Here is a 27,463-nt window from a genome sequence, read left to right on the forward strand (position 1 = left end):
GTAATTGTTATTGTAAATATTAATTGGATATTTAATTTTTTTTGTGGAATTTAGTACTCGTTGAGATGAAATTCATGAGTATTTCCTATTTACGTTGAGATGAAATTCATAAGTATTTACCTGGGAATAAGTGACGAGGAATTTAGCTAAATCTGTATATAATGTAGGTATTAAGTTATTTACAAAATGCTTGTGAACATGTTACGACATGATATTTTTTGGTCGGTGATTTTATGAATTACTGTGAGAATTATGCTAGATAATTTGAAGATTAGTCATTGTCCTTGAGAGAAGGGCATATATCACTGTGTTGGCAGAAATAGAATTAGTTGTATATTTTTTGTTTGTGATGGATGAGCTCTACGTTGGGCCGAGGCTTCCAAGGCCTTGTGGAGGGCTGGTTTGGCCCAAACCATAAGAAAATTCGTATTCAAGGGGTTGTCTGTCGGTAGATACTATTTTCTTTGCACCTTTGAAGTTACAGCATTTTCAAACATCGCTCTATCAACTCCTTTGAGCAAAGCAAAGCGTCAGAGGAAGGGGATTTTGATGCTGTGATATTGCCCTCGATTCAAGACCAAAAGGTTGTGGATTCGATTCTCATCAGGAGAATTCCCGTGAGAGGTGATAGTACTCTGTAATAATTTAACTATATATGTACTGTTATACCGACAGAGAGGACCAATTCATGAATATTATTAATTGCATCATAAGTTCATGTCAACAGTTGCCACTAAAAGAGGACCGATCGGGAAGGGGGCTTAGTGCCATGGTATAAGTGTCCGATTTAGAAATAAGATATCCTGAATTTGATCTTTATTAGCGAGACTACCCATACCTCTTTGTTTGGCTTTTTTATTCCTATATTAGGCTTGTGAGTGCTATTCTAAAACCGAAAAATTGAAAAAGGACCGACCAATCCGTCAAGCGGTCCCTGAGTAGTTTCTAGTGTCCACACTTCGTTGACTTTTCAAATTCCAAGATGAAAAGGACGGAAGTCTCCTGACTTGCTGAGATCAAGTCTTCCAGCAATACGACAAATATTGTTGGCCATATTCAAACAACTATATTTTTAGTCTAAACTTGTTTGGAAATGAAATTGAGTCAAAACTCAATTTCATTCAAACTATATATATATATATATATATATATATATTTAATTAGTTGTAATAATAAGGTAGATGGAGAAAATAAAAAAAGTAATGATTGTGTTGGCGAATTATGAAAAAAAGTGAAAAAAAAAAGTAATGAATAGTTGAGAGAATTTAGTATTAAAAATTGAATTGAACAATAGAAAAAGAAAAATTAATAATTGTATTATTGAATTGAAGATAAATGGAGTAAAATTACTTCAAAATCAAACAAGGCATAATTTAGAATGTTAGTGGAGGACCTCATTTCCGAGTCTTGGCAAGCCCTTATTCCTGTCTTTGTTTCTCTTTTGTATGCATTGTTAGTCAATCTCTTCTGTTCGAGGTTCCACAGCATCATTCATGGATCAGTGATGCTTATGGAATGGAAAATGGAAATTCCAAGTCCACGGTAGATCAGGAATTTTTTTTTTTTTGGGGAAACAGTTCCGTCTTTAAAGGCTTTATGCATCCTCGCGAGAAAAAAATGGAAAAATGCGATCGGTCAGCTATAGGAGGGACTTCGGGGTCATTTGAAAGAGAAGTTTCAATGAAAATGCAGAATTTGACTTTCCTCTCTCTCACATACTAATGCAGTCCCCAGCTCAATAATAAAGAAGCCCGCAGCCATATCAAACAGACTGACATATATATATATATATATATATCCTCCACAGGGAGAGAGATACGTCGATCCAGCTGTAACGTGAACTTCATTTCCAGTTCGCTGCATAGAAGAGAGAGACTTCTGGCAGTTTTACAACGTACAAGAATGTCTCATGATCGACTTCTCTTGGTTCTGTTCTCTCTTTTCTGCCTCTCAATTTCTGGCTTTGGGGCTGTTGTTTTGCCCGGTGATGAAGGTACACATACAAAACTCGCGCACACATATGTCCGTCTGATGGCATATATATATGAACCACAGATATATAAATTCAGGATGAATAGACCGATTTTTTGTTTGTGTCTATATGTCCAGTTGATGCTCTGAAGAACATAGGTGAGAAGCTGGGCAAGATGGACTGGAATCTGAGTGCAGATCCTTGCATTGGACTGTACGGATGGATCACCGGAGAAGATAATAATGTCACTTGTGACTGCTCCTCCTCGAACTACACCAGCTGCCACATAGTTAGCATGTATTCATTTACTATTGTTATTATTTACATTATTAGTTATTCGCTAGGCAAGTAAATATCTATATTTCAAAGCCTTTATTTCCATATTGTTGATCAGCACTGTAACTGCGCCTATGTTGTGCTTGAAATGAAATGCAGTGTCTTGACAAGGCAGTCACTAGCAGGAATTCTCCCCTCTGAGCTGACCCGACTCCCTTATCTGCAGCAAATGTAAGTCACCACTACAACCGGACCAACAAATTCTGTTGGTTTTGAACAGTGCATTGTAAATTAGTAACCAACAATTTAATGGTCACTCAGCGACCTCAGCCGGAACTATCTCAGTGGCACAATTCCTTCAGAATGGGGATCCATGGCAAATCTTGTAAACATGTATGTGGTCTTTCTTGCAGATATATGTGCTCATAATATGTTAGTTTGTTATAGTGATAGCTAAATGATCCTTTAATATGAAGCTAACTGTGTAAATGAATGTCGATGCAGCTCCCTTCTTGGAAACCGGTTGACTGGTCCAATCCCAAGAGAGCTCGGAAATATATCGACTCTCGAGAGTTTGTAAGTGATCTCACCATCAGCTGCATATAATCTTCTGCCTGGTTCAGTTCCAGTTGCAAAATATAGTAAAGTTCACCTCCCCTTTTTCCTGTTTCTTTCTGTACTAAAGAGTTGTAGAGGCCAATCAGCTCTCAGGAAACCTTCATACAGAACTCGGAAGATTGTCCCGGCTACAAAGACTGTGAGCCCTCTCTGATTTTACTGAAGGGATAAGTGATACCATCACTTGATTTAGACTTTGGATGTCTTATGACTGTCCTTGCATCAGGATTATAGTCTTTAGAAATTTATTGACATCTGTTTTTTGGTTTCCTAGGCAACTTAGCTCGAACAATTTTACTGGAGAGTTGCCATCAACATTTGCCAATTTAACAGCACTAAAGGACATGTAAGTTTCCATCCAAGACCAACAATTCAACTGAACGCAGTTTGTTTGCTGCTTCTGCGTATTCAAGTTTCTCCTGTCTCTAAGAAGATACGTATCCGATTTGTGATATGCAGCCGGCTTTCTGATAACCAATTCTCAGGAAAGATTCCCAACTTCATCCAGAGCTGGAAAGATCTCGAAAAGTTGTAAGAGTTCTGTATGCAATGCCATTCAAGTAAGAACAAGGAATAGTTATTAAAGTTTGTCGTTAAGCTAATCCAGAATTTGGCTCTGACAGAGTGAGTCAAGCGAGTGGCTTACAAGGGCCAATTCCGGCTGGCATATCAAGTTTGGTGAAATTATCTGATCTGTGAGTTTGGCATTGTAAATCTCCTTTCTCTGTCATTATAAAATCTTTCTGACGCACTGAATCGATGTCCAGGAGGATTAGCGATCTTAATGGGACAGAGGCTACATTCCCGCAAATCAGCAATACAAATATCAAGACGCTGTGAGTTTGCCCCCTGCTTGGAAATTATAGAAGCTGTTGTCTCTTGTCTAACTCAGGTTGATGTAACCACATCCCATGGTTTGCAGAATCCTAAGGAGTTGCAACCTCATCGGGGAGCTCCCAGCTTATCTCGGTGATATGACGAATCTGAAGACCTTGTGAGTGTGTAATGCCTTTCCCCTGAGAAACTCTTGTTTGAAAAGCTTCACTAATCCTCTCCCTTTTATTGGATGTTGCTTGTAGAGATGTCAGCTTCAATAAAATAAGCGGTGAAATCCCAAGCACGTTTCAGAATTTAGCTGCGACTGATTTTGTGTATGTAATTAATAGTCTCTACACATCATATACTGCAAGATAGCAGATCGATGATATATCACTTCTTACAGAAGTTACATTTCATTAGAACTAAGTAAGAAACATTCACAAATTCTAAGCATTTTATCCCATATATTTTTAGGTATCTGACTGGAAATCAACTCACGGGATTGGTACCTGATTGGTTAATAAAGGAGGGGCAAAATGTGTAAGCTTCTCCTCCTGTCGTGATCTCTAAGTGAGACCTAAGAGATGACTTCCTTTTTATTATATACTCTTACAGTTTAACTGTTTGATAACTGTTCCTTTTGGCTCAGGACCTCTTAGCAAATGACTGCAAATAATATCTGATCATGAAAAAGATATGTGGATTGCATTATTGCCATGATAATTGCACCCAGACCTGATCCCGCTATATATTTAATGTTTTAGGGATCTTTCATACAACAACTTCACTGTCGGAAGCCCTGTGTGTCAGGAAAGGACAGTGTATGGACTACTTCCCAACTTGAACTTTCCCATGAGATCTCCGTATTGAATGATATGAATGCATATATGAGAGCATTAATCCTTTTCTTTTGGCATTTACAGGAACTTATTTGCAAGCTCTCCTAAGGCCAATAACCTGTATGCACCTAAACTTCGATAGCAATTACTTAAAACTCCGTAATAACTATGCTGACTGGTTCGGGATCTTGCAACAGAGGGCTTGTTTCGTGTCTGAGAAGCTTTCATTGCCCACGGAGTAAGTTTTCTGTTAAAGATCTCTCTCTAAATATAATTTCGAACTTCCTTTCATGCGTTAATTGTTTTTCTCTTTCCTACCATTCTAGGATGGCACAATCTATACATAAACTGTGGTGGAAGAGAAGTGAGCATAGGATCTACAGCCTACAACGAAGACATAGATCAAGGAGCGCCAGCGAGATTCTTCTGGAACAGCGCATACAATTGGGCTTACAGTAGCACTGGACACTTCATGAATGACCGCCCAACAGATAGCTTCATTTGGTCGAACACGTTGACAACCCCAATGGATGACGATCCACGTCTCTACATGACTGCACGTCTTTCTCCAATATCCCTAACTTACTACGGTTTCTGCCTTGAGAATGGAAACTACACAGTAACCCTTCATTTCGCGGAGATAATGTTCAGCAGGAACAACAGCTACACCAGCCTCGGCAGACGTATCTTTGATATTTATATACAGGCGAGTTCACATCAAGTTAAAATGTTCTTCAAGGGAACACTCTTTCTAACTCATACAACTGACACCAAATAAGGAAATGGAAGTGGAAGGATATTCACACCCCCCCCCCCCCCAAAAAAACACTCATTTTCCCCTTTTTCCTGATGGGAAACTTGAGCTGATTGGATATAATGTTTTACAGGGTAGGCTAGTGTTCAAGGATTTTAATATCGAAGATGCAGCAGGTGGAGTCGGGAAGGCAGTTACAAGAAACTTCAACACCACCATCGCCAACACGACTCTTGAAATACGACTCTACTGGGCTGGGAAGGGGACTACTGCTATCCCTTCTAAAGGAGTCTACGGTCCACTGATATCTGCTATATCCATTAATCCCAGTATGCAATTACTACTACGGCTCGATACACTAGTAAATTGAATAATTAACCTCCATGCCTTAATCTAACAAGTTCAGAATTTTCACAACAGTTTTGACTCACTATCACCTGATTTCCATACAGATTTTGTGCCCCGGATAGAGTTGGAAGAAGATAGAAGTAAAATATCCACAGGTGCAATGGCCGCAATTGTGGCTGCAGTAGCAGTTGCTATGTTCCTGCTCACGGGCATCCTTTGGTTGAAAGGGTGTTTCGGTCAAAAACTTAATGTTGAGCGAGGTACGTGCTAATGCAAGAAAGAAGACACATTCCAATTGTAAAAGCACTAGCATATAAGATTTCTTGCAACGAGAAGAAAAGGAAACAGTTCATTGTTCTTGACTCCTTACCCTAACTTTTTCCTCAGATTTAAGGGGCCTAGACTTGCAAACTGGTTCCTTTACCCTACGACAAATTAAGGCGGCCACTAGCAATTTTGATGCTGCCAATAAGATTGGAGAAGGGGGTTTCGGTCCTGTCTACAAAGTATCCTCAAAACGAAGCATGCTTGACTTGAAAAATGTTATGTATGCATAATATGAAGCAGCTCATGTGACAAATAAATATCAAATGCAGGGTCTTCTTTCAGATGGCACTGTGATTGCTGTGAAGCAGCTCTCTTCCAGATCAAAACAAGGAAACCGTGAATTCGTAAATGAGATTGGGATGATTTCTGGGCTTCAGCATCCTCATCTCGTTAAGCTATATGGATGTTGTGTTGAAGGGAATCAATTGTTATTGGTGTACGAATACTTGGAAAACAACAGCCTTGCTCGAGCTCTGTTTGGTTGAGTTCTCCTGATCAATATATACATGACATTGATTCAGATACTTCTACTTAGAGTAAATAATATGTATAAGTTTATTGGTTTTAATGTTTTGGCGACTTATATTTAGGGCCTGAAGAATTCCAGTTGAGCTTGGATTGGCCGATGAGACATATGATATGTGTGGGCATAGCAAAAGGCTTGGCGTATCTTCATGAAGAGTCCAGGCTGAAGATCGTGCACCGAGACATCAAAGCAACAAATGTGCTACTCGACAAGAACCTCAATCCCAAAATATCTGATTTTGGTTTGGCGAAACTCGATGAGGAGGATAACTCTCATATCAGCACTCGGATCGCAGGAACTTAGTAAGTATATCTGTATGTTCTCAATTTGGCAGTGGATATACGGCACCCGTATATGTTCTCAATTTGGCAGTGGATTTAACTATATGTTCTCAAATTGGCAGTGGATATATGGCACCCGAATATGCAATGCATGGGTACCTGACTGACAAGGCCGATGTTTACAGCTTCGGAATTGTCGCATTGGAAACTGTCAGTGGTCGAAGTAACACAAGTTGTCGACGCATTGGGGAATTCCTCAATCTTCTTGATTGGGTAACTGAACACGGCAAGCTCTAATGCTTTTCTTTGCTTTTATATATATACTTTATCCGTACGTTTCCAATTCAGTTCGGGAATTTTAAGGTAGCCATCAGGTTATTTATACATAGAACTCTTTGCTGATTAATTACCGACGACTTCCTAGGCACACATACTGAAAGCGAGAGGCGGTTTGATGGAACTGGTTGATCCAAGGTTGGGCTCCCAATTTAATGTGGAGGAGGTGATGGTGATGATCGAGGTTGCATTGCTATGCACTGACGTCACTCCAACAACTAGGCCTGCCATGTCTTCGGTGGTGAGCATGCTCGAAGGCAAGACCGTGGTCCCACTGCTGATTCCTCGGGATGGTTCCACTCTGGGGGATGAAATGAACATTGAGGCTATGAGGAGGCAACTCAGTTGCGGATACAAAGAGGAGGAATGGATCAACCAGTCACATACCGCTTCATTCTCTGCATCTGCTGACAAAGATCTATATCCATTAATCTTGGATTCATCAGATTATAAAGTGAGCAGATTGACTGATGAAGAAAGGAGCTGATGGTTGCAGAAGGAAGTCTATCAAGGAGGGTTACAAAAGATTAATCAACTCAAATCCTTTTAGTCAATATTCCTCCTTCGGTGCTCTAGAGATTGGCAGGAGGATTCCTCGATACATATGGAATGCACTCTGCTGGGTCACACTGAATTCCCTGCAGTTTTTAACTGTTATGTAGAGCTTTGGTTTTATCAAGTAGACCAGAATATCAACTATAAATTCTAGTAAGTTTTTAGGGGTGAGAAAAGATCATATCCCATCATTATTATCATCGTTCCTTCGCTACCTCATAATAATGTATAATAATTGCATTTTATATGGATTGTACGCTTGACAATATTAAGGAAGTACAAAAAAAAAAAGAAAGAGTAAGGTTGTGTTTGTTTACAATTTAATTAGATAAATGCTTAAATGTTAGTTACATGAGAAAATAAATTGGAGAAAACCTTTTGCTTACTCATTAAGTCAAAACTTTTTGCTTACTCATTAAGTGACTTTTGACTTAGTGATTAAGTAGATGAGATCATTATTTTTCTCTTTTTCTCCAATTTATTTTCCAATGATAATGACCAGAGTTATGCCTCGTGGAGCTACACAATTGACAAGGCATGCGTTTTTCTTTTCTTCTGTTGAGTCGTTCCATAAGGTAGATGAACATTGTGTTACCAGCACAAGGAGGAATGTGCCTTGATCAGTAATCAAAGAACAAACTAGCTGGAATACGAATTGCGCATGAAGCTTAGCCTCAATTCAACATGAATGCGGGAACTATAATATATATATATATATATATATATATATCTATCTATATCTATGTGAAAGCGAGGATGAGGTGGATCCAACCAGATGACTTCAGAACGCTCCATTTCTATATGAAAATTTCTCGATTATTCGAGTTTTTTTAAGAAAAGTATTTTTAAATATTTAAAAATATATAAATATAGATTTTGTTGGACTGTAAATTATTTTCTGGATTTTTAAAACAAATAATTAGATAAGGGAAGAATCCCAAGAAAGAATCCAACAACTGCCTTTGTATACATGAATAATGATATATACAAAACTCACATAATACAAACCAATATATTTTTATAGATATATGAATCATATCTATCTATAAAACAAATAAAAATATTTTTTTTTAGATTTTATATGATACGTTATAAATAAATTTATTACCCACATAAATAAACAATGCCTATTCAGTTATCAAAGAACACCATTACCCCACGTGTGCACTCAAAAAGTGCGTTAACCACCAAAAATTAGTTGTTTCTTTGTTATTGTCTCACTGAAAGGAATTTTATCGATCTTTTAAATTTTTGTTAAAATAACAATTTTTTTAATTGTTTAATTTATATATAGATATCAATTTGCAAGATGATTCGTTACTTTCTCGATATTTTAGCTTTCTTTAGAAAATTAATTTTAAAATTTTATTTTTAAAATCTTTAAAAGATATAATTATAACTTTTTTGCACGGATCGTTATTTTCTTGAGGTTTTGAGCTTCTCTAAGAAACAAACTTTTTATTTTTTAAAACTAGTCCATAAGATATTTATTGAACTTGTCTTTTTTTTGTTTTTGCATTTATAACACATAATTTTATAATAAAAATAAAAAAGAAATCACGTTCTATCCCGTGCAATGTATGGACTCCACGACTAGTATATATATATGAAAGCAAAGATGAGGTGAGTCCGGCCATATAACCTCAGAACACTGCGTTTCTAAATGAAATTTTCTCGAATTTTTTAATTTTTTTAAATATTAAATCATTAATAAATTAGTAAATTTAAAATATCTTTATTTTTTTTCAGTTATAAGATAAAGATATTTTAGATATATATGTCTATATATATATATGAAGCCATTATACATATTATTATATGTTTATACAACAAAGCTTTAATGGGCGCGTAGATGACCTAAGAATCACTCAGTTTCTTAACGGAATTTTCTAGATTTTTTATTTTTATATTAATTTTTAATAAAAAGGTTTTTTTAATCTTTAAAAGATATGATATGATAAAATCCGATTTTCTCATTTCTTTGAGTTTTAAATTTTTATAGTAATTTTTATAAAAACTATTTAAAAAAGTTTAACGATACATTTTGACAAAATCAGAGTAAAAAAGAATATTTTTCTAATTTTTACATAGGATATTTTTTATTACAAAATTTTTAATATAAAAAATCACAGATTTATTAATTTTAAAGTAAAATGAATATTTTTTGATAAGATATAGATATAATGGAATATTTTTGAAACTTTTTAGAAGATTTTATCATCTATATAATATAACATATATTAAAGGATACCCGCATTACATGCAGAATGCATACTCCAAAATGAAAAAGTAAGTATGGGAAAATGAAAAAGTAAGTATTAGAGACAATTTGAAAAAAAAAATTATAGAATATGGACTATGAAAGTTTGAGAGAGGATATAGTAAAATAAAGAAAGAATGACACATGGAAGGAAAAAGAGATAGGAGAACAATATCAAATGAATAATATTATCCTTTAACATTCTATTTTGTTTTGAATTTTATGATATTTAAAGTAACAACAAAACGTTATTTTGGACTTCTCAACTATCCTAAACTGATAGAGGTTGTTACAAAATCCAAATCTTGGTTAAATAATAGTGTAGAAGTATATTGGCAAAATTTAGTTAACAACGAACATATATATCTAACATAATATATCATATTGATTGTAAATTACAATTTGTATACATAACTATATATTTATTTATTTATTTTATAGTTTTAAATTACCATAAATGATATATAATCCAATTTACAAAGAGAAAAAAAAATTTAACTTTTTATCTTAAACAACGCACGGTTTTACGACTAGTATATATATATATATATATATATATGTATGTATGTATGTATATATCACGGTCTGTTTCCCGATTGAAACTATAGTAGATCAAAGGGACTGTCTGCATCACCCAAGTGAACATGCAAATTCATTCATTGGGAATCACAAGAATCAATGTTCACATTCCAAGTTTTCTCAACATGAATTTGTGCAAATAAGACAGTAATTAAAATATCTGAACATTCAACCGCAAGACAATATTATAAAACCTGAGATTGAAATAACGTCGAGAGGAGCTCAATCACTGTCCCTGCTCTCTTATTCTGTATACACAATGATCACACTGTGCAAGTTATCGGACCAAACAACCTCTTCAGACAACTGTGTACCAAATGTCAACCAACTCCCCGAAATACTGACAGTGAAAGACTTCTATCGAAGACAGATTTGAAGGAAAGGATTTCGGGAACCACGATGATGTTAAAGTTGGAGGAGCTGACAGCTTCCGCCTTATAGGTTGAGTTTGGAAAACCAACATTTGTGACAGTCCTGTTGAGGACCAACTTGAAGGGCTTTGAGACTGACGCTTTAAAAATTAGAGAATGGTAATTAAGCTCTGCCTCTGTGATGTTCTTGGCTCCCTTGGGGCAAGTACTGTCGCTATCTATGCTTTTTATGTCGCATCCCAAGCTACACAGTAAGTTCACATAGTCTGCCTTTGTGATTTCATAAACTAAGCCTGCATCTACGGCCTTTACGGGGTTAATTTGACCTGAACCGTAAGAAAATTCAAATCCCGAAGGACCTCCTTCTCTAATAGTATCGCGTATCTTCGAAGCTACACGAGTGAGAAAAATCACAATTTATTAATTTTAAAGTAAAATAGAATATTTTTCTAATTTTTACATAGGATACTGTTGATTACAAAATGTTTAATATAAAATATCACAATTTATTAATTTTAAAGTAAAATGAATATTTTCGAAACTTTTCAGAAGATTTTATCATCTATATAATATAACATGTATTAGAGGATAGCCGCATTACACGCGGAATGCGTACTCCAAAATGAAAAAGTAAGTATGGGAAAATGAAAAAGTAAGTATGAAGACAATTTGAAAAAAGAAGTTATAGAATATGGAATATGAAAGTTTGAGAGAGGATATAGTAAAATAAAGAAAGAATGACACATGGAAGGAAAAAGATATGGGAGAACAATATCAAACGAATAATATTATCGTTCAACATTCTATTTTATTTTGAATTTTATGATATTTAAAGTAACAATAAAACGTTATTTTGGACTTTTCAACTATCCTAAAATGGTAGAGGTTGTTACAAAATCCAAATCTTGGTTAAATAATAGTGTAGAAGTATATTGGTAAAATTTAGTTAACAACGAACATATATATCTAACATAATATATCTTATTGATTGTAAATTACAATTTGTATACATAACTATATATTTATTTATTTATTTTACCGTTTTAAATTAGCATCGATCAAAGGACTGTCTGCATCACCCAAGTGAACATGCAAATTCATTCATTGGGAATCACAAGAATCAATGTTCACATTCCAAGTTTTCTCAACATGAATTTGTGCAAATAAGACAGTAATTAAAATATCTGAACATTCAACCGCAAGACAATATTATAAAACCTGAGATTGAAATAACGTCGAGAGAAGCTCAATCACTGTCCGTGCTCTCTTATTCTGTATACACAATGATCACACTGTGCAAGTTATCGAACCAAACAACCTCTTCAGACAACTGTGTACCAAATGTCAACCGACTCCCCGAAATACTGACAGTGAAAGACTTCTAATCGGAGACAGATTTGGAGGAAAGGATTTCGGGAACCACGATGATGTTAACGTTGGAGGAGCTGACAGCTTCCGCCTTATAGGTTGAGTTTGGAAAACCAACATTTGTGACAGTCCAGTTGAGGACCAACTTGAAGGGCTTTGAGACTGACGCTTTAAAAATTAGAGAAGGGTAATTAAGCTCTGCCTATGTGATGTTCTTGGCTCCCTTGGGGCAAGTACTGTTGTTATCTATGATTTTTATGTCGTATCCCAAGCTACACAGTAAGTGCACATAGTCTGCCTTCGTGATTTCATAAACTAGGCCTGCATCTACGGCCTTTACGGGGTTAATTTGACCTGAACCGTAAGAAAATTCAAATCCCGAAGGACCTCCTTCTCTAATAGTATCGCGTATCTTCGAAGCTACACGAGCGAGAAAAGGGTGTCAGACATTTTTACTTCAGGAGTGTATTGATCATGACAAAAAAGGGTGCAGGAGAGTACCTGATGTCATTAGAGCTGACTTAATGGCGGAGGGAGACCAGCCGGGATGAAATGTTTTCACGTATGCTGCTGCACTGGCAACATGGGGACACGGCATCGAGGTACCGGAAATGACATTGAACTTCACACTCCTATCATCCCCTTCCGTTGCAGCACGTCTGGAGGATATGTAGCCAAAATATCGATGCCAAGGCACTTACATTGGGCTGCAAGAATTACTTGAGGCATAAATTAAGTATGATAGCCACAAAGGTTGCTACAAGTTATGAAACTTGGAATTGCTTGGAAAATTATGCATACCTTCATTATATCAAGAGTGATCGCGTTTGGTCCACGTGAAGAGAAGGAAGCAGTCACAGGAGAAGCAGGATCCGGAACAGTTTGCCCTTCAATATCCGTCCTTGAGGATTTCTGTGCAATACCTGCCAGAGATTATTCAGTCAGTATATGAGAAAGAAAATGCTTTCAAGGATGTGAGAATGTTCGCGAAATCAGTCACCTTGTGGAATTGTGGTAAGACACAAGTATTTCAAAGGCAGAGTCATCTTGAGTCACAGCGGGAAGTGGGAAAACAAGAGCGGCATCAGGCAATTCAGGCTTCAGGCTGATTCCACTAGCATTATAAACTGCAGCCTCGGCAGCCATAGTGCTATCTCCCCCTTCGCACACCAAGATTTTCCCATAAACTTTCCGCATATCTAAACAGAGTGAGAGGCATGCGCTGCAATAACGGTGCTGAAAAGGAGAATTAACTTCTCTTTACTAAAAAATTTTCTTTTCAGAAATATGTCTCTCTGGAGCTAAGGTTATGGACGATCTTTTAAGAGTACCCCTGGAACAGAACCAAACCTACCTAGCTGACACTTCATTGCAAGAACTCGTAACCTGCTCCCCAAACACAAGAACAGAGTTACTCGGACTGGATGGAAATGAATTCACTGCAATTCCCTGTTGTGAGAATTTCGATCAGTCAGGGGCAGAAATGAAAAACATATATTGGGGTTGGTTGTCCCCCACAGTTGATCTACTATCATCATATGCCGTTGAGCAGGCAGAGTCCGACCAAAAAGGTTGATCGTCCTTTCCAAGAGATGACTGTATAATGACGAAATGCTAGGAAAGAATTTTTAAAATATTAGTTTTTGAAAATGGAAGTGGACTGAAGAGTCAGGATTGCGTACAGTTAGAATCGTTCCATCGTCGAGTACAAGCTTGATGATGAACTTCCGGTCAATCGTGCTAGCTGCCACAGTGAGGACCCAAGGGCGACGCTAAAAACTGTTTGCGGGTTGGGCCCACTTTTTCCTGCAGAATGAGTCACCAGTATACCATTTGACATTGCATGGAAGGATCCTAACGCGATGGTGTCTAGGTCGAAAGGCGTAGGAAACTATCCTCCCAGGGATACTGTGATGATGTCCACACCATCCGCGATCGCATCATCGAATGCCGCTAAAATTCCATCTCCTTCGCAATTACCCTGTGAATCACATACCCTGTAGATGGCGATCCTAGAGGAGGGACAACTCCTCCTGGCTGTTCCGTTAGCTAGCCCAAAGAAGCTGGTCCCTTCCACTGCATTGCCAGCAGCTGTCGAGGCGTTATGGGTCCCATGGTCTAAACCATCGACCGCGGTACCTCCGTAGATACATAATACCGTGCTCCAATGAGCTTGCTGGGTAGGAAATTCAGAAATGAGGACAGACGTTTATATCTAATGTTATTTGCGTACAAACAGGAGGAACAAAAATGTTCTGTTGCGGTATGAATTCCGGGGTATAAGTACTTGTTGCAGGCAATGTTGGTGCCACCATTGCAGGAGCCCTTCCATTTTGTAGGAGGTGGGCCGAAGCCTTTGTCATTGAATGATTCTGAATTAGGATAAGCGCCGGAGTCGATTACTCCAATAATAGTGTTGCCCTCCACAGTGGGATTCAGTTTTACTGTGTTTGGAAATCCGATGTAGTCCCACGATTTCGTGGTCTGGACATGATAAGTTTGGCTAGGAAACACCGAAATTACTCCGTCCTTTTCTGAAATCCGTATCACAGAATTCGTATAGAAGTAAATGTAATATTATCGTGAAATTACGTGAAATAATATTGTATAGGAATACTTACTGGCGAGCTTCTTTGCCTCTTGTTTCGTGAGCTTAGCAGCAAAACCATTGAAACTCCTCTTGTAACTTCTGACGATTGAGGTGGAAGCGGACCTGTGAGGCAGAGAAAGAGGTTTTTTAAGCTGATGAAAACTTGATCCCTCGAAAAAATGGCCCTGGCCTGGGAAAATGGTTCCAGGGAAAATAATGATATTTACATCTAATCTCCGAATACATCCTGCAGCAAACTAAGGTGATGAGAAGTTGGGAAATAGATTCCTGATGTTTCAGTCGGAAGATAACCTATGTACACACAATATAGATCTGCCAAGATCGACGAAAACTCAGTTATGCCCACTAAAACAATGATAAACATAAATGATTGTATTGAACATGTAATTGATGTTATGCTTTTATCATGACTCCAAAAGGTCGTTCCAATGCTTACCTTCCTGTCATCATCCTGGGAGCTGTATACTCTGCTATTGATCGACAGAAACACCACGGCGAGAATGCAGGAAACACGAAAGCTTCTATCCTTGGCCATCTCGAATTTTCTTGCTGCTACTGACGGGACACTGAAAGTGATGATATACACTGCAGTGAAGACCATCGAATTTCTTTCCAGACCAGAAGACCAAACAATTGAATATATTACAATGCACACACATTATGAAAATATAACCTGCATCTATTTAATTAGTGCTCAATGTTCATTGCATGCTGACCAATTGTTTGCTTATCAAAATGCACCAGATTGTTAAGTTGGCCAAATTGGAAATAGAAATTTATATACCTTTTTTGAAATTTAATGTAAGGAAATTTAGTACAAGTTAATGCCAGATTGATATTTTAGGGATAATTACCAAATGAGGCCAAAACATTTTTTGTAATTTAATATAAGAAAATTTCGTATAGGGTAATTACACCTTTATATTTTAGGGATAAGTATTAAATTGAGGTAAAAACGTTTGATATATTTTCTCATTAAGGCCAAAATTTTTATTTATATACAAACTAGCTGAATACACGAGCGTTGCTCGAGACCATACAAATAAAACTTTAAATTACTCCAATAAAAAAAGTTATAAATATATATATATATATAAGAATTATAAATTTATTGTAAAATTTGAGATATAAGAAATTATGAGAAGATAGCTAAATAAATAAAACAATCTATATGTGTATCTTTTCTAGATCCTAATTCTTCTAACACGTAATAGAGCATTATAACACCTTAAAATCTATTATGCCATAGATAAACCAAAAAAATGTAAGCATGTAAGAAAAGAAATTGAATTAAAATATGTGAGTCAAATATATCAATCGAATGAAAATAATAAACTCAGAATCTGATGAATCCATTTTGAAATGACTAACGTAAGATTGGTGTTGATAATGGATGAGCATGCAACGCATTATACAATATATATAAGTTCGCAAAGACATCCACACGTCTTTACAAATGAAGATACAATGGTTTCGGCTTCGATGTAAACACCATCTATATATATAGTTGCCAATATATAATGTAAATTTGTACGTAAGCAACCGACGTATATGTTCATATAATGTAAACGGCTACAGATATATACAATTACCAATATAAAAATTACAGACATATTTCATCGTATCATACCGGATATGATATATGTATTTTCTATAATGAAAGATTGCGTGTTGTTTTTATAGGACACTTTCATTGTTTTTTTAATTTACTTATCACATATGAGCAGCCAGTGTTATCAAAACCGGACCGGACCGGGCGGTTCGACCGGTCGGACCGGAAACCGGACCTATGACCGGTCCGGTTAGCTAAAAAACCCAAAATGCATAAAAAAACCGGTGAACCCAAAAAATCGGCCGGTTTTTGGGTAAACCCATCGAACCCAATCGAACCGGCCGGTTTCATGGGTTCAGCATTTTTTAGAGGAAATCGGGCGAAATTGAAGGAAATTGGGCGAAATTGAAGGAGATCAGGTGAAAACCTAGTCTTCATCCCTCTTCAGTTCAATCGGATCTTCATGGTCCCTCGCAATGGCTGCCCCTGCAGTCCACACCTTGACCAAGCCTCCCCCACCATACACGTCTCGATACGTAGCCGTCATCGGCGCCGGAGCAGCAGGCCTCGTTGCGGTTCGAGAGCTCCGTCGAGAGGGTCACCGGCTTCGTCTATGAGCGGGAGAGTCGGTCGGAGGTACATGGGTCTACACGCCCAAGTTTAGTCATCGGTGGCTTCATCAGTTCAATCTTTTCTTCGCCAGTTCGCCTCTCTCACCGTCTGGTCCGTCTTTGTTGAGCTGATCGAGCAGAGGAGGTTCAAGCTTCCTTTTCTCCTTCTTGAACTTAATCCTTTTTTTTTTGTGGCAAAATGGGTGACGACAAGGTCTGGGTTTGTGTCTCGGGATCTTTACTAGTTCCTAATCACTTGTTACTGGGGCCTGTGATTTTGAGGAATATTGTGTCGATCGACCCACTATTCCGGTGTTAAACATGTCTTGGGTGGCTGCAGATGTCGAATGGGGATACATACGAGAAAAACCATGACGAAATCGATTTGAGTTCTTTGGCAACATAAGAGGGAAATATTGGAGAATCCATTCTAACATTTACGGGAACGGGAGCACAAGCGCTGGTAGAGAAGAGAGATACAGCCTCTGGTTTGACACGGCTGAAGATTTTTCACCAGTACAACATCCTCTGGACTAACTTTCAGATCATGTAAGCTTCTATCTAATTATCAAAAGTGAATTTTTACTTGTTCCTCTGCTTCCATATGGCTTTAGCTCTTAGTTCCTTTTTTCGTGGAGAGGAGAGCTGATGTTTGTTTACGATAGTTTAGATTCAAATTCTCGGCTTCAGGGGTGCTTCTTTCTACTGCAAATTGCATATCTTCAACGGAGTCTATTTCAATTGGGATTAGTAATTATTAGAACTGGTATTTGTTTCCCTCGATGATTGTTGCAATATACCCTTCATTGGTCTTTCGAGCTATTGCTCAGTTGAGTAGAAAAGTTTCGATCTTTACTTTACTCCTCTGAACTGCAGTTGAACAGAAGTGATTCATGGATCAATTTTATTATGACCAGTAGAGCAGAGGCCCCTGTTTTTCTTAATTTATATTACTATTTTTTGTGTTTTATGTTATTTTCTTAAAATAATAAATATTTATTTATTTTATAACTAAACAAGCGGTCCGACCCATCGAACCCCCGGTTGAACCCGTAAACCCATGAACCCATAGCTCAGCCGGTTCGATATCCGGTCCGGTTCTGATAACACTGTGAGCAGCCGGATATATGTATTTTCCGACTACTTATAAATAGTTGTCGATATGAAATTATATTATATATACCATTGTGTTAAAATGTATTCCATTGATAAATAATTTCCTTAATACATAATTGATGATGTGACAAAGCGAGAGATCTCTATTTTTATTTTTATTTTTGATGATGTACAACATGAGAATTCGGCTTGTGCTTTGTTCTAATATATATTAATCGTGGAGCCCGTGCATTGCATGAAATAGTACTCCAATATGAAAAGAAATTATAATTAAAAATTAAAAAGAAAAATTCCTTTAAGAATCATAAGTGAAACAAAAATAATAAAATAAACAAACAATTTCATGTTTAGTGGTAGACAAACTTATTTTATGAGAGTTTGTGTATAGAGGTAGTCTTTCGAGAGATGAAACTCACATCACCAATTTTGAGAAAGAATATGAGAAAAAAGCAAAAATTAGAGAACAAATAAAAACATGAAAAATTACGATAAAAATGAGAGAAAAAAATAAAAGTATAAATTTAATCAACTCACTTGTATACATTTTAAGAGCTCATTTCTAGTTGTAGACGTATTGTTTGAGAGCGAATTGGCTCATGTGTATGTGTATGATGATTCATGTTTATAACTATCATATAGAATATATATAAAATATAATCAGATTTATTTTCCTTTTGTGGTGAGCAAATTTGATTTATTTTTTGAAAAGAAAATATAATTCATATATATCTATATCCATAAAATATTATCTAATCAAATTTTTAAAAATGGATATCTATAAAAACATATAATTTATATATAACTTTTATTCATATATATATTGAAGGTTGTCCACGTAACCAAATATTAATATATTTATATTATGTATAAATATATATACTAATATATACTAATATATACTTATTTTCATGTTAATATTGATGGGATGAAATATCAATTTTTACTTTAAAAATTCAAGATTATTAAATAATATCTACACATATAATAAAATCTCCTCATTTATTTCAAATACACTATGCTATATAAGTTATAAAAATCAAAGAAATCAAGAAATCAGATTTTATGATAAGATATCTTTAAAATATATATATATTAAAAATAATTCCTAAAATAAAAATAAAAAAATAAAAAAACTAGAAAATTCCTTTTAGAAAATATATTGTACTTATTTTGATGTTAATATTGATGTGATGAAATATTAATTTTCTATTTAAAAAATTTGAGATTATCAAATAATATCATATAAATATAATAAAATCTTCTCATTTATTTCAAATATACATTATTTATATATATATTAACAAATAAAAGAAACCAAGAAATCGGATTTTATGATTAGATATATTTAAAAAATAATTTTTGTTAAATAATTCTGAAAATAAAAATAAATAAATAAAAACCTAGAATATTCATTTCAAAATATATATACTAATATGTGCTTATTAAATTCCATTCAGAAACCGAGTATTTTGAGGATATCTATTAATATATTTATATTATGTATGAATATATATTTATTTTTTATGTCAATATTTATGTGATGAAATATTAATTTTTATTTTAAAAATTCAAGATTATTAAATGATATCTATACATATAATAAAATCTTCTTATTTATTTAAAATACATTGTGTTATATAAATTAAAAAAATTAAAGAAATCAATAAATTGATTTTTATGATGAGATATCTTTAAAAAATATTTTTTATTAAAAATAAATCTGAAAATAAAAATAATAAAAATCTAGAAAATTCCATTCAGAAAATTTATATTACTTTCAATTGGAGAGCATCATAGTATCTAAAAATGAAATGTTATAATCGAAAATAATTTCAGAAGATTTTGTTGCTACTTATATAATAAAAGATAAATTAAAATTTTAAAAACTCATAAAAGTGAGAAAATTACATTCAGAAACGGAGTGCGCTAAGGCCATCGAGCCTACCTCGTACCTTGTTTTCAATATTTATGTGATGAAATATTAATTTTTACTTTAAAAATTCAAGATTATTATACATGTAATAAAATGTTCTTATTTTTTTAAAATTCATTATGTTATATAAATTATAAAAATTAAAGAAATAAAAAAATCGAATTTTATGATGAGATATCTTTAAAAAATCTTTTTTTATTTAAAGTAATTCCGAAAATAAAAATATAAAAACCTAGAAAATTCCATTCAGAAAATTCATATTGCCTTCATTTTGAGATCACCATAGTATCTAAAAGAATTTATTATATTTTGGTTCTTTTAAATTGAATATTATAATTGAAATAATTTCAAAAATTTTGTTGCTAGTTTTATAATAAAAGATAATTTTAAATTTTAAAAAATCATAAAATTAAAGAAATCAAAAAATCAAATTTTATGATGAGAGATCATAAAAAATATTTTTTATTTAAAATAATTCCGTAAATAAAAATAAAAACCTAGAAAATTCCTTTCAGACAATTCATATTACCTTTAATTGGAAATGACTATAGTATCCAAAAGATTTTATGATATTTTGGTTTTATTAAAATTGACTATTATAATTGAAAATAATTTCAAAATTTTTGTTGCTAGTTTTTAATAAAAGATAATTTAAAATTTTAAAAAATCATAAATTAAAGAAATCAAGAAATCAGATTTTATGATGAGATATCATAAAAAATATTTTTTATTAAACATAATTCCATAAATAAAAAATAAAAACCTAGAAAATTCCTTTCAGAAAATTCATATTGCCTTCAATTGGAGATCACCATAGCATCCAATAGATTTCATGATATTTTGGTCTTTTTTAAATAGAATATTATAACCCAAAATTAATTGGAAGATTTTTTCTAATTTTATAATAAAAGATAATTTAAAATTTTAAAAACTCAACAAACCGAGAAAATTTCATTCAGAAATAGAGTATTCTGAGGCCATCTGGTTGGTTCTACCTCGTATCTTGCTTTCACATACATACATACATACATACATATATATATATATATATATTAGGTGAGAGAACCTATGCATTGCGTGGGAATTCAAGTGAGAAAAACAAATTTTAAGGGTTCGGGGGAGCAACGGAGTAAGAGACTGAAAGGGCGCTGTGTCTGCTGCTGGTGGCCGCCGCCACCACCTTGTGGGGTGGCCGGCGACCAGCACACCGGTCAAATTTGTCATAGTAATGGGAGAAACCGGTCCCAGTTCTTGCTATCACCCAGTCAAATTAATTACTTCAACCGTCAGTTAACAATAACAACCTAATTGGCACTTAACCGTGTTTTTGGAGAGCTCGGAGTAACAAAACATGAGGCAGCAACCGAAAAAGGGTGGGCTTAATTAATCTTCGGTACAGAAAGTTCAAAAGCGGAAGAAGAAAGAAAACAAACATTAACGGAAGCAAAGAAATGGGAGAAATCCTTTACCATTTCATGTTCTCGGACTTCTTTTTCAATCCGTATGTGTTAAGTGCTCTTGAACTTCATTCGAAACAGGCGCAGTATTTCAAGCTATATATATATTCCACGTAGTGCCCACACTCAAACAGCCCCCACCCCCAAATTGAGATCCCACAGGTTCGACCTCTGGATCTCGACTTGGGGGCTGTAGCCAGCAGCCGCTACCCCTAATCAGAGATTGCCGGTGGCCTCGGAGGTCACCAGCAACCCTGGATGAGGGTAGTGGCAGCCCCATCCCCTCAATATCTTTCTCCGCTGCTTTTGGCATCGTGAGATACGCTGTTTCCGGAAGGGATGTTGCCAAATCCATTTCGGGGTAAGAACCGTATGCAGATTCTTGGAAAAAAAAAACGAAGATGAAAACTGGCATTTCAAACATGTTCTTTCAGACAATTCTGTTTATAGATTGATGGAAATCTGTCTACTGAGTCTATGTCTTAGAGTGCAAATTTGATCAGTCTGAAATTTAAGCTCTTGCACCTCCTAAGTAGTTCAAGAATAGACGGAACCAGTTGGCATGCTGGTTTTCTCAGATCATTGCCCGTGCAAAGTGGGTAAAAAAAATATACTGACCTAAAGTTCTCTCTCTTGAATTTTATGGGCAAGTGATCGAAACTTTAAAGAAGTCCATAACCCATATGAATATGGAGGTTTGATTACTCCTGAAGCAGCATGTCCAGTTTGTAAAAGGATTTCCCTGAAGCTTTAAATGGAGTTCACTGAGGTTTCAGAATACAAAGAAATTTATTAAGAAGCTCAATTGTTCTGAGTCTTTTGTTAATTATACACAATAATTGGACTCCTCACACTGTGCACGCCGTCAGACCAAAGAACCTCTTCAGACAACTGTGTCCCGGATTTCAACCCACTCCCCGAAATAATGACCATGAAAGACTTCTTCTCGGAGATGGACTTAAAGGAAATGACCTCAGGAACCACAGTGATGTTGACGTTAGAGGCGCTAACAGCTTTGGCCTTATAGGTCGAGGTTGGAGGCCCGACATTTGTGACGGTCCTGTTGAGGGCCAACTTGAAGGGCTTCGAGACAGGCGCTTTAAAAATTAGAGAAGGGTAGTTGAGTTCTGCCTCTGTGATGTTCTTGGCTCCCTTTGGGCAAGTGCTGTTGCTATCTATGCTTCTTACATCGAAGCCCAAGCTACACAGTAAGTTCACATAGTCATCCTTGGTGATTTCATAAACTAGGCCCGGATTTGCAGCCTTCAAGGGATTGATTTGTCCTGAACCGTAAGAAAATTCAAATCCCGAAGGACCTCCTTTTGTAGTAGTATCACGTATCTTTGAAGCTACACGAGTGAGAAAGGGGTGTCAGACATTTGTGCTTCAGGACAGTGTTATCGTTACAGAGAAGATTGCGGGAAATTACCTGTTGTCATCAGAGCTGACTTAACAGCAGAGGAAGACCAGTCAGGATGAAATGTTTTCACATATGCTGCTGCACCGGCCACATGGGGACACGACATTGAGGTCCCAGAAAGAACGTTGAATCTCACACTCCTGTCATCCCCACCTCCTTTCGTCGGTGGCACGTCTGGAGGATATGCAGCCAAAATATCTATGCCAGGGGCACTTACATCTGGCTGCAAGATATACTCAAGGCATAAAATACATATGACAGCCACTAAGTTATGAAACTTAGAATTGCTCAGAAAATTATGCATACCTTCATTATATCAGGAGTCATCACGCTCGGTCCACGTGAAGAGAAGGAAGCGGTCACAGGGGAAGCAGGATCTGGAACAGTTTCGCCCTTCAATATCCGTCCTTGAGGATTTCTACGGAGCACCATTCAGAGATAATTCAAACGGTGTATGAGAAAGAATGCTTTAAAGGATGTGAGAACGTTCATGAAATCAACCACCTTGTGGAACTGTGATACGACACGAGTTTCTCAAACGAGGAGTCGTCAAGAGCCACAGCGGGAAGTGGGAAAGGCGAAGCGACATCGGGTCTCATGGTCATCAAGATGATCCCGCTAGCATTGTAAGTTGCAGCTTCGGGAGCTCCTTTGGAGCCTTCGCAGATCACGATTTTGCCAGTAACTTTCTGCCTATCTAAACAGCCTTCCGTGCAGGTTCTACAATAACAGTGCGGAATGACAACAACTTCTCCGAACTCTAAAACTTTCTTTGCAGCAGAGGTTATGCAGAAACAATTTTTTAAGAACGCATTTTGGCAACATGACCTACCTAGCTGAGGCTTCATCGCAAGAGCTTGAAACCTGCTCCCCAAACACAAGAGCAGAATTGGTCGGACTGGATGGGAATGAATTCACTGCAATGCCCTGTTGCAAGAATAAGCGGTATCTGAATATCAGAGAGAGCAAACCCAGAATTTCAATCGGTCGGAGGCAAAAATGAAAATATATCTTAGGGGTGGTTGTCCCCCTCAGTTGATCCAGTATCACGATATGTGGTCGAGCAAGAAAAAAAAAAGGGGGACCAAAATGTTTAGTGAAGACATACTAGGACAGGATGTTTAGTGAAGACATACTGGGAAAGAATTTGACGTAGTAATACAATTTCATGAAAAAGGAAACAGAGTGAAGAGTAGGGTTTACATACAGTTAAAACCGTTCCATCCCCGAGGACAAGCTTGGTGATGAACTTCCGATCTATCGAGTTAGCTGCCACAGTGAGGACCCAAGGGGCAACGCTAGTCACTGTTTGCGGCATAGGCCCACTATTTCCCGCAGAATGAGTCACCAGGATACCCTTTTTCATTGCATGGAAGGATCCTATCGAGATGGGGTCTTGGTCAATAGGAGAAGGAGTATCCCCACCCAGAGAGACTGTGATGATGTCCACGCCATCTGCGATCGCATCATCGAATGCCGCTAAAATGCCATATCCGTCACAGCCACCCGTTGAATCGCATACCTTGTAGACAGCGATCCTGGAGGATGGGACGGCTCCCCGTGCTGTTCCATTAGCTAGTCCAAAGAAGCTGGCCCCTTCCACCGGACTGCCAGCAGCCGTTGAGGCAGTGTGGGTACCATGGCCTGAATCGTCGACCGCGGTTAAGTCTACATAATACCTTGCTCCAATGAGCTTGCTGGGTTGGAAAGTTAGGAATCAGGACAGACATGTATATCTAAGATTATCTACAAAAAAAACAAGAACAATAACATTCTATTGTGGTGTGAAATCCGGGGGTATAATTACTTATTGCAAGTGAAGTTACTGCCACCATTGCAGGAGCCCTTCCATTTTCTAGGAACGGGGCTGAAGCCTTTGTCACTGAAGGATTCAGAATCAGGATAGGCGCCAGAGTCAATAACCCCGATAATAATGTTGCCCTCCACAGTGGGATTCCGTTTTACGGTACTGCGTAATCCGATGTAGTCCCAAGATTTAGTGGTCTGGACATGGTAAGTTTGGCTAGGAAACACCGAGAATACTTCATCCTTGCCTGACATCCATCACAGAATTAGTAGAAACCGATCTGAATACGTAAATGTAGTATTATAGTGAATTTATGTGAAATTATATCGTATAGAACACTCACTGGCTAGCTTCTGTGCCTCCTGCTCCGTAAGCCTAGCAGCAAAACCATTGAAACTCCTCTTGTAGCTTCTGACGATTGAGGTGGAAGCAGAGCTGTGAGGCAGAGAAAGAGGTTATTTCAAGTTTATGAAACTCGATCCCACGAAAAAAGGCCCTGCCAGGGAAAATAGTTCCCCGCTGGAAAATAATGATATCTACCTCTCGTCCCCGAATATGTCCTGCAATAAACTGAGGTGATGAGCAGTCGGGGAATAGATTCCCGATGTTTCAGTCGGAACGGAACCCATGTACACAATATAGACCTGTCAAGATTGACGAAACTCAGTTACTCCCACAAAACCGAAGATAAATATGAAGTTGCTGTATTGAACACGGAATTGATATCCTGTTCTCATCATAACACTGAAGGGTAGGTCCAATACTTACCTTCCTCTTATCATCCTGGGCGCTGCATAATATGCTGTTAATCAACATAAACATGAAGGCAAGACTGCAGGAAATGCGAAAGAATCCATCCCTGGCCATCTTGTGAATTTTCGTACTTCTATGATGAGAAATGAAGAATGATGATTTATACTCAGGTGGAGACCATTCAATTAATACATCACGATTCCCACAATCTGGAAACAAATTAAAATAAGTATCTTTTTAATTACAGCTTAATATTCATTGCATGTGGTACAAATCATTAACTTGGCAGAATTGGAAATAAAACATTTATTAACATTTTCGGAAACTTAATATAGGGTAATCCCACATTGATTGATATTCCATTTACTAAAAGTCTTTTCAGGCCAAATATGTTCATTATCTGCCCGGAATTTGGTGCAGGTTCACTGAAGCGGTGACCATACTTGGATTTTCTGGAAACCTTTGATATCGGGAGATATTATGTTCCCAGGAGGATTTTCCGGAATTTATTTGGGGTGCAGAACCATTTGCTAACTCTGGAAAAACGAAAAGTGGTTGCCAAACATGTCATTTGATGTGTATCTGTCTACTGAGATTAATCAAGTTCTTCAAGTGCAAATTGACAAGTCTTAAATCTATGTGCAAGAATCTATTGAACAGTTGGTGCGCTGGCTTCTTTGATGTGGATCTCAGATCACTGCCTGCGAAGTCTGGAAAAAAAGTAAACTATCTGATGTTTCATCAGATATGGAGGCTTGTTGCAAGCGAAGTTGGTGCCACCCTTGCAGGATTTCTAGGAGGGGGGCTGTAGACTTTGTCAATTAACTGTCTTCAACCGTAGGGTTGTACAAAACTTAAATAGGTCTTTTGCACGAAAAACATAAACTTTTCTAAAATTGCAAAAACGCCCTAAATAATATAAAATTGTCTGTTTGAGACCTTAAACGATGGAATTTGCCTTAAATATCGAAAAATCACAGCAAAACTGTGAGTTTTGCTCCGGAGGCCGTTTCCCTCGAGACAGGGTCGTCAGAACCTATTTTTCTCAAGGTACTAACTCGCCACGTCTTCTGCCGCATCACCGACTCAACTTGCTACCCCAAGGAAATAGCAGACAATAAACATGAAATTAGTTATAGCATATCTTTTGTAAAGGACATGGAATAATCAAATCTTGCGCTCATCCTCGTATCATGAACACAAAAGGGTCGGTCCACGGTTTGCCTTCTTGTGTTCATCCTGGGAAAGGCATATTACATTGTTTGATCAACAGGAACACGACAAAGAGAATGCAAGAAAGCCAGAAAAATCCATCCTCGGTGGCCCTTCTTGTGAATTTTCGTTCTGCTACTGGTGAGACACTCAGCAAGTGATGATTTATGCTTCATATCCCCACCTTTAAATATGTAACACATGCTGAAAGATTTCTAAAGAGGCAAGAAAAATCATGCTAATAATTTTACCTTATAAATGCATCCAAGCTGATTTAGATGAACATGTCTATGCGGCTTTACCAGATATACCTATTTTTATCCAGAAAATATAAAATAAAACTGAAAAGCTATGTTAGAAAGCAATTTCAATTAACCACAAGAAAATGATCTTTCTTCGGTCATAAGGGAGGCCCATGAACCTAATACAAAGATAGAAAATAAAGCGAAATAGATAGATATAAGTCCCACTGATGAGGATCAGACGCGTGACCTCTTAGTTCTAGGTTGGCGCTTTGTGCCATTGCACTAATAGCCTTTCCTCTCAAGAATTTGACCTTTATTAATGCATCTTAACTGATTATGTTCATTCATAATTTACAAAATCCTCCTATTTCAAAATCTTCCTATATCCACCCAATAATCAATCTAAAAATCCTCATAATTCAAAAAATTCCCACTCACAATTGCATGATTTGTAATTTATACAATATCCAAAGATTTTCGCTAGATGTGAGCAAAATTTTGAATTAGGAGGATCTTA

General features: G+C 36.5%; 2 protein-coding genes and 1 pseudogene across 2 annotated transcripts; 1 reads left to right on the forward strand and 2 right to left on the reverse strand.

Annotated features, from left to right (window-relative positions):
• The first annotated feature begins 1,805 nt into the window (after positions 1–1,805).
• LOC116199678 (probable leucine-rich repeat receptor-like serine/threonine-protein kinase At3g14840) lies at positions 1,806–7,969 on the forward strand. Its single transcript, XM_031530138.1, has 24 exons — positions 1,806–1,993; positions 2,110–2,269; positions 2,408–2,479; positions 2,570–2,641; positions 2,753–2,824; positions 2,934–3,005; positions 3,141–3,212; positions 3,326–3,397; positions 3,490–3,561; positions 3,634–3,702; positions 3,789–3,860; positions 3,946–4,017; positions 4,160–4,225; positions 4,450–4,506; positions 4,609–4,644; positions 4,722–4,762; positions 4,851–5,230; positions 5,412–5,607; positions 5,731–5,886; positions 6,014–6,132; positions 6,223–6,433; positions 6,544–6,781; positions 6,883–7,033; positions 7,185–7,969. The coding sequence occupies exons 1-24, from the start codon at positions 1,903–1,905 to the stop codon at positions 7,581–7,583; spliced, it is 3,018 nt and encodes a 1,005-aa protein (XP_031385998.1). The 5' UTR covers positions 1,806–1,902; the 3' UTR covers positions 7,584–7,969.
• A 2,841-nt stretch (positions 7,970–10,810) lies between these two features.
• On the reverse strand, positions 10,811–15,441 carry LOC116200634 (annotated as a pseudogene).
• A 6,833-nt stretch (positions 15,442–22,274) lies between these two features.
• LOC116200635 (subtilisin-like protease SBT4.5) lies at positions 22,275–24,990 on the reverse strand. Its single transcript, XM_031531464.1, has 7 exons — positions 24,737–24,990; positions 24,137–24,626; positions 23,762–23,856; positions 23,434–23,649; positions 23,236–23,347; positions 22,939–23,152; positions 22,275–22,858 (listed from the first exon to the last, which is right to left on the reverse strand). The coding sequence occupies exons 1-7, from the start codon at positions 24,988–24,990 to the stop codon at positions 22,332–22,334; spliced, it is 1,908 nt and encodes a 635-aa protein (XP_031387324.1). The 3' UTR covers positions 22,275–22,331.
• Between the last annotated feature and the right edge of the window lie 2,473 nt (positions 24,991–27,463).

This window comes from Punica granatum, chromosome 3 (assembly GCF_007655135.1).
Source record: "Punica granatum isolate Tunisia-2019 chromosome 3, ASM765513v2, whole genome shotgun sequence".
Classification (NCBI taxonomy): domain Eukaryota; kingdom Viridiplantae; phylum Streptophyta; class Magnoliopsida; order Myrtales; family Lythraceae; genus Punica; species Punica granatum.

Coding starts and splice junctions, on each gene's coding strand:
- LOC116200635 (XM_031531464.1), bottom strand. CDS start 24,990: ATGTCAGGCAAGGATGAAGTATTCTCGGTGTTTCCTAGCCAAACTTAC. Junction 23,857..24,136: donor GGGATGGAACGGTTTTAACT/GTATGTAAACCC, acceptor TTCTTGCAACAG/GGCATTGCAGTGAATTCATT. Junction 23,153..23,235: donor TGACTCCTGATATAATGAAG/GTATGCATAATT, acceptor TATATCTTGCAG/CCAGATGTAAGTGCCCCTGG.
- LOC116199678 (XM_031530138.1), top strand. CDS start 1,903: ATGTCTCATGATCGACTTCTCTTGGTTCTGTTCTCTCTTTTCTGCCTC. Junction 3,861..3,945: donor ATGACGAATCTGAAGACCTT/GTGAGTGTGTAA, acceptor TGTTGCTTGTAG/AGATGTCAGCTTCAATAAAA. Junction 7,034..7,184: donor TCCTCAATCTTCTTGATTGG/GTAACTGAACAC, acceptor ACGACTTCCTAG/GCACACATACTGAAAGCGAG.